This window comes from Scyliorhinus torazame, chromosome 4 (assembly GCF_047496885.1).
Source record: "Scyliorhinus torazame isolate Kashiwa2021f chromosome 4, sScyTor2.1, whole genome shotgun sequence".
Lineage (NCBI taxonomy): Eukaryota > Metazoa > Chordata > Chondrichthyes > Carcharhiniformes > Scyliorhinidae > Scyliorhinus > Scyliorhinus torazame.
The window spans coordinates 301,652,074-301,664,350 of NC_092710.1; the positions used below are offsets into that span (position 1 = coordinate 301,652,074).

The window sequence follows — 12,277 nt, forward strand, 5'->3', positions numbered from 1 at the left end:
CTCTCAGTCCCAGACCCGGCCCCCTCAGACCCCAGACCCGGCCTCGCAGCCCCGTCCTCTCAGACTCAGCCTCTCAGTCCCAGACCCGGCCTCTCAGACCCGGCCTCTCAGACCTGGACTCTCAGACCCCAGACCCGGCCTCTCAGACCCGGCCTCACTGTCCCAGACCCGGCCTCTCAGTCCCAGACCCGGCCCCCTCAGACCCCAGACCCGGCCTCTCAGACCCCAGACCCGGCCTCTCAGACCCGGCCTCTCAGACGGCAGACGTGGCCTCTCAGACGTGGCCTCTCAGACGTGGCCTCTCAGACCCGGCATGGCCTCCAACCGTCCGCTCCACCTTGGAATTTGTCTCCAGTGGGAGGCATTAAACTCCACCTAAGGACTCAGGTTGAGAAATCAGATTAAAAGTACCGGCTCCATTTATATTATTCTTTCATCTTCTAACTTGTAAGGAGAAAGAAGACTTAAAACACTTCTTCAAATTGCTGATTATTGAAGGATGTCTAGCATCAGTACAGGTCAGTACAGGTCAGTAAAGACAACAAATAGATTACTGTAACGATAATCTAATCCTCATAGTTCAGTCATTTGTTGTGCTAATAAAATTGGAAGGGGCAGCACAGTGATTAGCACTATTGCCTCACAGCGCGAGGGACCTGGGTTTGATTCCAGCCTTGGGTGACTGTCTCTGTGGAGTTTGCACTTTCTCCCCATGGGTTTCCTCCGGGTTCTCCGGTTCCTTTCCCCAGACCAAAGGTGTGCAGGTTGGATTGGCCAAGCTAAATTTATGCTTAGTGTCCAGGGTTTGGACAGGAGAGTGGCCAGGTGCTCTTTCAGAGGGTCAGTGAAGACTCAATGGGCCAAAAGGCCCCCGTCTGCACTGTAGGAATTCTATTCTATGAATTCTCATTTTGTTTTCTTATTGGACGTGGGTTTCACTGGCAAGGCCAGCATTTGTTGCCCATCCCTTGAAACGGAGGGGCTTGATGGGCTATTTCAGAGGGTCGTTAAAAGTCAACCACATGTGTGTCTGGAGTCACATGTTGGCCAGACCAGGTAAGGATGGCAGATTTCCTTCCCTAAAAGGCAGTAATCAACTGGAAGTTTTCTTACAACAATCAATGATGGCTTCATGATTACTGAGACTAACTCTATATTCCAGATTTATTACCTGAATTTAAATTCCACTAGCTGCTGCCAGCTGAACCCACATCGCAGAGAATCAGCCAGGCAAATTCTAGGTTACTAATGACTCGGCCACGATCACCCCCGAATAAATAATTTGAAGTAAGCAACATAAATAACACAATGAAGTGGAGAAATATTGGCTAAAATTGAGATAATTTGAATTAACTAATAGTCCAAAGAAGTGCAGGTTAGGTGAATTGGCCATGGTAAATTTTCCCATTAGTTTCAAAAAGGTGAGTTGGGTTTTCTGGGTTACGGGGATAGGGTGGGGTTGTGGCACTGTAAGAAAATGAGGTATATTTCTGCTTCCAATCATTATTTTGAATATATAGCTAAACATACTACCAATACTGAAAATACAACACGGATCAGCAACACAAAGGCAAAACGCTACAGATACTGAAAATCTGAAACCAAAGCAGAAATGTTTGAAAAACTCAACAGGTCAGGCAGCATCTGTGGAGAGAAACAGAGCTAACGTTTCAGGTGGTCATTATCCTTCATCAGAACATACTGCAGTATTTATTAACAGAGTTTATTAATCCACAGGCCCTTTTGAGAGAGTAGTGATGGATTTTAAAGAGTATTTTACAATCATGAAAGACAGCTCCCAGAATAATTTAAATATTTGCAGGTGCAGCAAAGTCAGCTTTCAGTCTTTGCACAGTAGGAATAGTTCACCATACCTTACTATTGCGCCTCGTCAAGCATTTAACTTCAATATCAATGTCTGGTTCGGCAGACAGTACATAGATAATAATCATTTTTCATAATATTTTTGAAATGGTTCCCTGAGCAGTCTGAAATTATCTTTTAAGTGGTTGAAATGCCGTTAATTATTCCTCAAATTAAGTTATTTTTTTCATCAAAGGTAGGCCATTTTTTAAATCAAAGAGCCTCTTAAATTATACAGCATGTTTCTAATAATATTTTGAAAAGACCATAAACTCAGAAAATAGCTGGTAAAATCTTTTGCTGACATAGTTTGCTAAGCACAAATTCTCAGCAAAGATCCAGGTTTGACCAGAGCAGGAGAAATATCAGAAAGTAACGCACTCTGTCAGATTGATCTGTTAAAGGCCGATCTACAATCCCCCATAGATGAGATAATGGTGCTGGAGGCTGATTAAAACACTTGGCAGTTGGCCACCTCATGCTTTAACCATCTTAAATGGAGTTTGGTAAATGTGGACTAATTAATATTATTTTTGAAGAATATCTTCCCATGTCATTTCAAATACAAATAACTTAAATAAACCAACCTGTGAAGGACCAGATGCCCTTTCTTGCTGATCATCTTAGAGTCCTGATTAAATGCCCATTATTTTCGTTTATGTGAATTAAGCTATGGGGTGGGATTCTCCAATCCTGCGGCAGAGTGTCCACGCCGTCGTGTTTTACGACGGTGTGAACGGGCCGACCCCACGACTAATTCTGGCCCCTATACGGCGCTCCAGCTGCTGACCCCGGCGTGAACTGGGCGCCGCGGGATCCGCGCATGCGCAGTGGCGCCAACGCGCACATGCGCAGTGGCTTCCTTCAACGCGTTGGCCCCGACGCAACATGGCGCAGGACTACAGGGGCCGGCGCGTAGGAAAGGAGGTCCCCAGCCAGAGAGGCCGGCCCGCCGATAGGTGGGCCCCAGTCGCGGGCCAGGCCACACCGGAGGCCCCCCCCTGAGGTCGGACCCCCCACCCCCATCCCACAGGCTGCTCCCCGACCCTTTCACGCCGAGTTCATGCCGGCTGAGAGCAGGTGTGGACGGCGCTGGCGGGATTTGGCGTTTTCACGACGGCCGCTCGGCCCATCCTGGGCCGGCCCGCGACTGCCGCCGGTGTCGGGGTGGCGTGCCGGTGTCAGGCGGCGTGGCGCGATTCGCGCCAGTCGCGGGCATTCTCCAGCCCCGCCCGAGAGAATCTTGCCCATGATGTTTGGAATAATTAGAAAAGAATAAAAAGTTGCTGAGAATGGGCAAAAGGTTGTATGAATATAATTAGAGGATTGTGATCAGATGAAATATCTGTGGTCTTGAGGTCAATATTGTCACCAGCGGAGGTGAAAAAATTTATGAAGTTATGCCGTATACACTTAGTTGACAGTTATTAGAATAATGTAGCTTATTAATACTGAATGTTTGGATCAATTGTCTAAAGATACGGGGTAAACCATTTAGGACAGTGATGAGGAGAAATTTCTTCACCCAGAGAGTGGTGAGCCTGTGGAATTTGCTACGACAGAAAATAGTTGAGACCAAAACAGATGTTTTCAAGAAGAAGTTATATTTGGCTCTTATGGTTAAAGGAATCGGAGGTTATGGGGGAAAGCAGGAACAGGTTCCTGAGTTGAATGATCAGCCATGATTATATGGAATGGTGGAGCAGGCTCGAAGGGCAGAATGGCCTACTGCTGCTCCTATTTTTCTATGCTTCCTAATCTTCATAAGACACCATTCCAAAATAGCCAACAAATAGTGTATATATTTCAGTTATTAATCTGCCTCTCATTTCTCGTTTCACGTTTTAAAAAGAGATTTAGAAAGATAATTGTGAACCTGACCTTTAGGCAGTACTTAAATTAAGTCAACAATCAAGTTAGTTACTTGCGGCTTCACAAATGGGCCCCTAATGAAGAGTCAGGCAGAAATATTACATGATCAGATATGAGGAATTGCCACAAATTTGCAACTGTAGTAAGTTTAAGATATCATAACCGCATAAACAGAAATGTGGGAGTCAACTATTGTCTAAATATATGAAGATCCAGTTGTTAAAATGATATAATCGATAAAATGGCAGTTGTCAATTTACCGACCTGGCATATTACTGACATTGAGTTAACACAAATATAGATATTTCCCTTCATGTAGTTCTGTTTTCCAATAGTAAATGGTATCCCATGCAGTGACCACACTTTTGTGAATTTCATTTAGAGCTGCACAGAGAATAAATATTCCCCAAAATAAGAAGAAGCCCTTCAAGTTCAAAAAAGTAAACATTTTACTCCATGAACACCGGAAATCATATATGCTAGACAAAAAAACAAGATTCCAGCATTTTAACCTAATCTCTGGTTTAGGAGGCGGATTCAGGCTTTGTCTATGTATTTATTGTTCCTTTTGAGTACCTCAATTAGTTACACCCACAGAAATTAATATATCATTAATTTCTGCGAGATACTATGGCTATTAGCATCATCAGTCACAGATTCACTGACACACTAACAAACAGACAGACACACAGATACATATACACACACACACACACATACACAAGGAAGACACATATACAGATACACACACACACAGATATATACACACACACATACACACTTACCACGCAGACACACAGACATACACGCAGACACAGATAAACAGACATATACAGACACGCAGATACACACACAGACAGACATGCAGGCACACAAACACACAAAGATACATACACAGACCCTCACAGACACAGACATACACAGACTCAGATACACGCACAAATATGTACAGAGACACACGCAAACACAAATACACACAGATGTACACGCAGACACACACAGATACACACACACATTCGCAGATGTACACGCAGGCACACAGACATACATGCAGACACAGATACACACGCACAGATGTACACGCAGACACATACAGACATACACACACATGTACACGCAGACACACACAGACATACACGCAGACATAGATGCACACACACAGACATACACACACAGATGTACACACAGATGCACACAAACACACAGACATACACACAGACACATACACACACACATGTACACGCAGACACACACAGACATACACCCAGGCTCAGATGCACACAAACACAGGCAGACACATACACATATACAGATGTATACGCAGACACAGATACACAAACACACAAGTGTTCATGCAGACACATACATACACAACTGGCACACTGGAAGTTTGTGTTCTGCTACTAAAAATTGAAACAAAATCTGTTAAAAAAAGTGAATTTGATAGAAAGAAGGAAAGAGCTGAAAATACTGAAAACTGAAGATTCCCTGAGAAACTGGCTAACTGGAAGCTCAAAGAAGTGGGAAGCATTGCTCTAAAGACAGAGGAGCAACACTCGGATGGATTTTTAGAAGGTGTGGTAGAAATAAAGGGCTATATTTACAATTTAGTGCTCCAGAGGGTGTGATTTTAACTCTATGTAGGTGGCCAAAGTTTGACTGAATTAAAATCTCTACCGGTGGTTTGCTTAATGGAAGCACGTCTCAGCATTTCAGGCAGATGGCTTGGTACAACTGATTTATAGCTGCCACAATTTTCTTCCCATAGTTCATGGATAAAAATATGTTCATGGTACCAATCAAGGATGTTGTCCTCCACACCACATTCTGCGTGTGTGCTCCAGATACACTGAGAAAACAAAAGTGTGAAATTCAGTCTGCAGTGTTGGGAACAGTCAGTGTAATTAACAGGTAGATTCTGTGGAGTAAAGCTGAGGCTTCAAGTGCATATTAAACTGTGCACTGCAAAATTTAAACAATATAGAATGCTTTTTACACTTGCTGCAGAGGTCATTTTCTTTAAACCTTTTACATTTAACATTGTTAAAACTGAAGCTTTTACACAGGGAAATAAAGAAAACCTTTCCAAATTAAATATCTGCAGAATGTTTTAGATATGCAGCATACTATAATGTCCCAATTGGAAGTACAGGTTTAAGAACATAGAAACAGGTACACAATACCAATCAGTGCTTGAAGAGTTCATTGATTAATGGTGTGTAAGTGTGTGTGGTTTAAACATTTTTAAAAAGCTATATGCCGAGAAAATATGATTCCTACATTTGTGATCTTAGGACAAGGAAACCCTGCCACTGCGTCAAAAAGTGCTCTGAAAACAGTGAACACATTTCACCTGCTCCTTAGTTGAGGAAATGCTGAGTTCAAAGCTATCTTCTTGTTTTTTTAAAGGATATTTACACAAAACTTCACAGAAATGGTCTTGACTGGAACTTCCATTGGTATCTGAAAACGTCCAGGCAGTCAGAACATTATTTCGTGAACATTTTTTCTCTAATAATTTTCGCTAAATAATGCCAGTTTATACTTCTGAATACAAGAAAATGTACATGCACCAGGCAAGTTCGCTGGGTTCCTATCATTGGAACCTTTTACCGTAAAATATTGCTGAAGGCTTTCCTTTGAAGTCCTTTCTGCCAGCAGTGCTGATCAGTATCTGTGAGACTGGTGTGAATACTGAGAGCTCTGCTGAGTTGAAGAAGAATATCCTGTAGTGCTCTGGGACTGGGAAGATCCCTGGACATTGCTTTGGTAACCCAGACGTGTACCAGGGTGCTGCAAACAAACAAAAATACAAGGTCAACATAACGAGCTTTGCCACAACTGTTTGACAATTGAGTCAATTTCCCGAGTTTACCCTGCCTGCAGACTGGATTTAAGATGACTAGAATAAGCTCTGCCAGTTCACTAAGAGAGGGGAATGGACAACATTTTCAGCTTTAGGGCAGCACAATAGCAGGGCCAGAGAGGTTGAGGCAGCATTGGTCATATACAAATCCCTACTGTAAGGATTAAAGTCAAATGTTTTTGTTATTGAGTGTCCTGTTAAATAGTGACTGAGACCATTCCGCTGTCCACCCCCTTACATTATATATCTAAATGTAGCTAAGTGCATCACAGTTAAACATTCAAATCATAGATTTGCCACTATCTCTAAGGTATAGTGTGTACTCATTCGCTAATTTATGTACGGAATGACAGGCCATTATATATTAGATTTAACAGTGAGTCAGATTTAGTAATAATAATCTGTGTTGTCGCAAGTAGTGTTTTGGGCCAGGGTTTAGAGAACACCAAAGTGTATCATGGAGTTCACCTGACCCACAACTTTTAATAGATTGTGGTATGGGGAGCACACGGCCCACTCTACAGGTGTGGTACAGCAGAAATGGAAAAGTATTTTTAAAGCAAAACAATGTTTATTCCATGAACTCAAGTTAACCTTTTTAAAAATACAATGAACATCTTAGCAACCATTAATTCAGATACAATCCCCAAAGAATACAACACTAAGTAATCCTTCAGCTGTCCTTTTAACATCCATAAGACTTAAAAAAGAACGTTTAACTGAAGCACATCAGGTTAAAGTCACTATTGAGAGCAGTTATTAGTTTTAAATTACCAAAGGTTCGATTTACAGTTTTTCGATTACAGAGAGAGAGAGACTAATATCCCTTCTGGCTGTGACTGCAGCTATCCTGCTCTGAAAAGGAAACTAAAACACACCCTGCAGCAAACAGCCTAAAACGAAAGTAACAAGCTGACAGACAGCCCAGCTCCACCCACACTCTGACATCACTGATAAACACCCATTTCTTAAAGGTACATTTCTTAAACACCCATTTCTTAAAGGTACTCTCACATGACAGTAGGCTTACATTAACACTGCAATGTACTGAGAAACCCCAGTCGCCACATTGCAGAGGGAGAATTCAGTATGCCCAAATTACCTAACAGCACGTCTTTCGGGACTTATGGAAGGAAACCAGAGCACCCGGAAGAAACCCACATAGACATGGAGAGAACGTTCAGACTCCACACAGACAGTGACCCGAGCCGGGAACCTGGGACCCTGATGCTGTGAAGCAACAGTGCTACCCACTGTAGCACCGCCCACAACAGTTAAGAGCCTAATGGTGCATGAATATTGATTGAGTTCAACCTCGTGTTTGAATAGGAGAAATACGAAACAGCATAAAAAAGATTGTAGATTTAGGTAAGGCTAACTTAGGTAAGGTGATGAGACACATTGGTTGAGCCACGGTGGTTAGCACTGCTGCGTCACAGCACCAGAGACCCGAGCTTGATTCCGACCTCGGGTGACTGTGTGGAGTTTTTCTCCCAGTGTCTGCGTGAGTTCCCTCCGGGTGATCCGGTTTCCTCCCACAGTTCAAAGATGTTCAGGTTAGGTGATTTGGTCATTCTAAATTAATAATAATAATCGCTTATTGTCACGCGTAGGCTTCAGTGAAGTTACTGTGAAATGCCCGTAGTCGCCACATTCCGGCACCTGTTCGGGGAGGCCAGTACGGGAATTGAACCCACGCTGCTGCCTTGTTTTGCATTACAAGCCAGCTGTTTAGTCCACTGTGCTAAACCAGCCCCTCAGTGTCCAAAAGGATAGGTGGGGTTACAGAGATATGGTGGGGGTGTGGGCCTAGGTAGGGTGCTCTTTCAGAGGGTCGGTGCAGACTCAATGGGCAGAATGGCCTCCTTCTGCACTGTAGGGATTCTATGGGACATGGACAGACTACCAGTAAACTGGGCAAGTCTGCTAATGGAAAAATAAGAGTGTCAGTGTGATGTTCAAAAATTAATTTAATCTTGTTTAATCCAGTTTATATTTCTAGGGGGCAAGAGCTCTACTTTCCATATAAAGCAGCCATGAATAGCTAAATAGGTATGGAACAATATCAAACTAAAATACAAAAATGAAAAAAAAACACAGATCCTGTAAAATGGAAAAAATGGGGAAAATGGCAAAGTGTGACAAAATAAGAGAAAAGGGGAGTATGAAAATAAACTCCCCAGACCTCTCTCGATTTGGGAACCATTACAGAGAAAATATTTAGAACAGTTAACTTAAGCCACGTACCATCCAGACTTGGAACTATATTGCTGTTCCCTCACTGTCCATGGAATGCCCTTCCTAACAGCACTGTGGGTGTACCTACACAAGATGGATAGCAGTGGTTCAAGGTGGCAGCTCACCATCACCTTCTCATGGGCAATGAGGGATAAGCAATAAATACAAGCCCAGCCAAATGCTCACATCCCAGGACATCTTGAAAACGTTCAGCTGATTACAGAAAGCCAGTATTGATCTTCAAAGGGTAGATCATACCTCAATCTTACTAAATGTTGTGAAGAGATGGCTAATGTAGTGGACATTATTTATATTGTTACAAAAACGTTTTATATAAGTGAAAAGATACAATTTCTTATATCTTTTTTAATGCTTAATTTTGAATAAACTAATTCCATTAAAAGAAATCAGCCAGTTGAAAATACACTTGCATTCTACCCCCTAAGAGGGATGAAAAGGAACAAATTCTCAACAGCCCTGAGAGCAAGAAATACCCCATCTGCTGTTGACTTTTACAAATTACTCTTCGAAAGGATCTGAGATGAGATATCAAAAAGTGTAATTACCTGTTCTCCATGGTATTTAAATGCCTCTGGAATATACAACCAGCAAGGCTTTTTATGAACTGAGATTACCAAGTTGGAGTAGAGATTGGAATGATATAATGAAAGGCTTCTCTCAGAAGTATTGAGCACTGATATTGCAGAGTAAGCATCCTGAGGAGAGGTTAGGTTGCAGAAATCGGCTCTGTAAACCTCCACCTAGGAAGGCAACGGAACAAAACGCCCGCAATGTGGGATCACTGCATCAAGACCAGCCAAAGGGGATGTCCGGTGGCGGCTATGAGGGAGTAAGTCGCACATTTGGAGACTCCCGCTCTGGCCGGACCTTTGGACCTTTTTCCCCGACTTTTATATGGTTCTGAGTACTGGCTTTGACGGCGAAGTCAATTTGGCACTGGATCCACACATTGGTGTATGGAACGTTGAACCCCAAGGGATCGAAAAGGAAGAAATAAGGAAATAAGCAAGGGCTGGGTGGAGGTTGTGGCTCAAGACAATATGGCTGATGTTCGGATCCCTGCTGCGACGGCCCAACCATCTGATGCAGGAGCTGATGCAGGTCATCCAAGAGGGCTGTGCGAGGCAGTAATGGGACTGTCTTGACCCAATAAAGGAATCGATCGATCGGCTGGAGCGCTGGCTGGATGCCCAGGATCGGACTATTCAGAAGCTGGAGAAAGCGCTGGTGGACCAGGAGGAGCACCAAACGGTGGCCAAGCTGGTGGTGGGGATGCCGAATAATCAGCAAAAAAGGCTGCTGGAGAAGGTAGAAGACCTGGAGAATAGAGCTCGCCGGCAGAACTTAAGAATTGTCGGTCTCCCAGAAGGGGCTGAGGGGGCTGATGCTGGCGCATTTGTGGCGAGTATGTTTCAGAAGCTTCTGGGGGAGGGGGCTTTTCCCCGACCGTTGGAGGTGGACAGGGCGTACAGGGCGATGGCGAGGAAGCCGCGGCCGGGGAGACCCCCAAGGGCGATGGTGGTCCGGTTCCACAGATTTTTGAACAAAGAGTGTGTTCTCCAGTGGGCCAAGCGTACGCAGAGCTGCAAATGGGACAATAGCATTTTGGGTGTCTATCAGGATCTGAGTGGAAGTGGCCAGAAGGAGAGCAGGCTTCAATCAAGTTAAGGCGAAGAAGAAGGTGAAATTTGGGCTGCTATACCTGGCGCATCTTTGGGTCACGCACGAGGACCAGCACCATTATTTTGAGTTGCCCGAAGACGCGATGGACTTTGCCAAGAAGAAAGGGCTGGTGCTGAACTAAGAACTTTTTGTTTTAAGTTGTAACTTTTCTGAGTGATGTTTATACGTTTTGATTGTCGTTTTTCTTCTGCATTTGAGTTTGGGTGAAGATGGGGCAAGTAAAAGTTATTCGGTTTCTATGGGTTTTCGGTGTTTTGATGGGGGTGGCTGGTGCATCTTTTAGCTTTTTATTACTTTGATTTGCACTATGTGGGGGGTTCTTGGTGGGGTTTTTCGTTCTGGGCTGTCTCCTATGGTAATTGGGCGATTGTTTGGGGTCGGTTTAATGAGTTAAGTGGTTTCGATGGGCGGGCGGGGGGTGGGGGGGAGTGAGGGGACAATAGGTGGGAGACTTCTTGGCACCGGAGGTGAGGGGCCAACAGGCTAGCTGGGTGAGCTAGTCTACAGAAGCACAGTGTGGGGCATGATCATTATATGGTAGGGGTTAGGTTACAAAGTGGTGCTGCTAGGGGGGGAGGGGGGAGTTACTCTGCTGACGAGGGAGGGACTTAGAATTTGGGACAGTGAGGAGGTCGGGGATGGGAGCTGCCAAGAGGTGGGTCGATGGAGACGCGCGCATGGCCTGGACGCGGGCCCTGGAAAGGGGATGGCTGATCGGCGGAGGGGGGTCACGGTGTCCCCCAACTAGGCTGATCACCTGGAATGTTAGAGGGTTGAATGGGCCGGTTAAGGGGGCACGTGTGTTCGCGCATCTGAGGGCTCTGAAGGCGGACGTGGTAATGCTGCAGGAGACACACCTGAAAGTGGCAGATCAAGTCAGGCTAAGGAAGGGTTGGGCCAGTCAGGTCTTTCATTCGGGGCTGAACACCAAGACTAGAGGGGTGGCGATTTTAATCAACAAGCGGGTGCAATTTCAGGTGGGCAGTATAGTCTCGGGGGGGGGGGGGGGGGTGCCGTTATATCATGGTTAGCGGTAAATTGGAAGGGAGGAAGGTAGTCTGGGTTAAATTGTTCGTGCCAAACTGGGACGATGTAGAATTCATAAAGAGGGTGCTGGGGAAGATACCTGACCTGGACTTGCACAAGTTGGTTATGGGAGAAGATTTTAATACAGTCATTGATCCCGGCCTGGATCGGTCGTGTTTGAAAACGGGGAGGGTGCCAGCAGTGGCGAGGGAACTGATAGGGTTCATGGAACAAATGGGGGGGGTCGACCCATGGAGGCTTAGGCAGCCGACGGGGAAGGGGTTTTCTTTTTATTCGCATGTTCATAAGGTTTATTCCTGGATAGACTTTTTCATTTTGAGCAGGGATTTGCTGGCGTGGGTGGTGGACTCGGGGTACTCGGCCATCACGATTTCGGATCATGCCCCACACTGGGTTGAACTGCAGGGTGGTGAGGAGAGCTTCTAGCGCCCGCAATGGAGGTTGGACATGGGCTTGTTGGCGGACGAGGCGGTGTGTGAGAGGCTGAGGAAATACATGCAGAACTACCTGCAGGTTAATGACACAGGGGAAAGTGTCAGCAGCGGTGGTCTGGGGGGCGCTGAAGGCAGTGGTGAGAGGGGAACTGATTTCGATCCGGGCTTATAGGGACAGGACGGATAGGGCAGAGACGGACCGACTGGTTAAGGAGATCTTACAGATAGATAGGAGGTATGCGGTGACCCCGGG

The 12,277-nt window shown here is 45.0% G+C and overlaps 1 protein-coding gene across 1 annotated transcript in view; it reads right to left on the bottom strand.

Annotated features, from left to right (window-relative positions):
* Positions 1 to 2,948: 2,948 nt before the first annotated feature.
* cdk19 (cyclin dependent kinase 19) overlaps positions 2,949 to 12,277 on the bottom strand; it is a 509,018-nt gene continuing 499,689 nt past the window's right edge. The window contains exon 13 of the mRNA XM_072500031.1: positions 2,949 to 6,528. Coding sequence (XP_072356132.1) covers positions 6,403 to 6,528 — 126 coding nt within the window. The 3' untranslated portion in view covers positions 2,949 to 6,402. The remainder of the gene's footprint in view (positions 6,529 to 12,277) is intronic.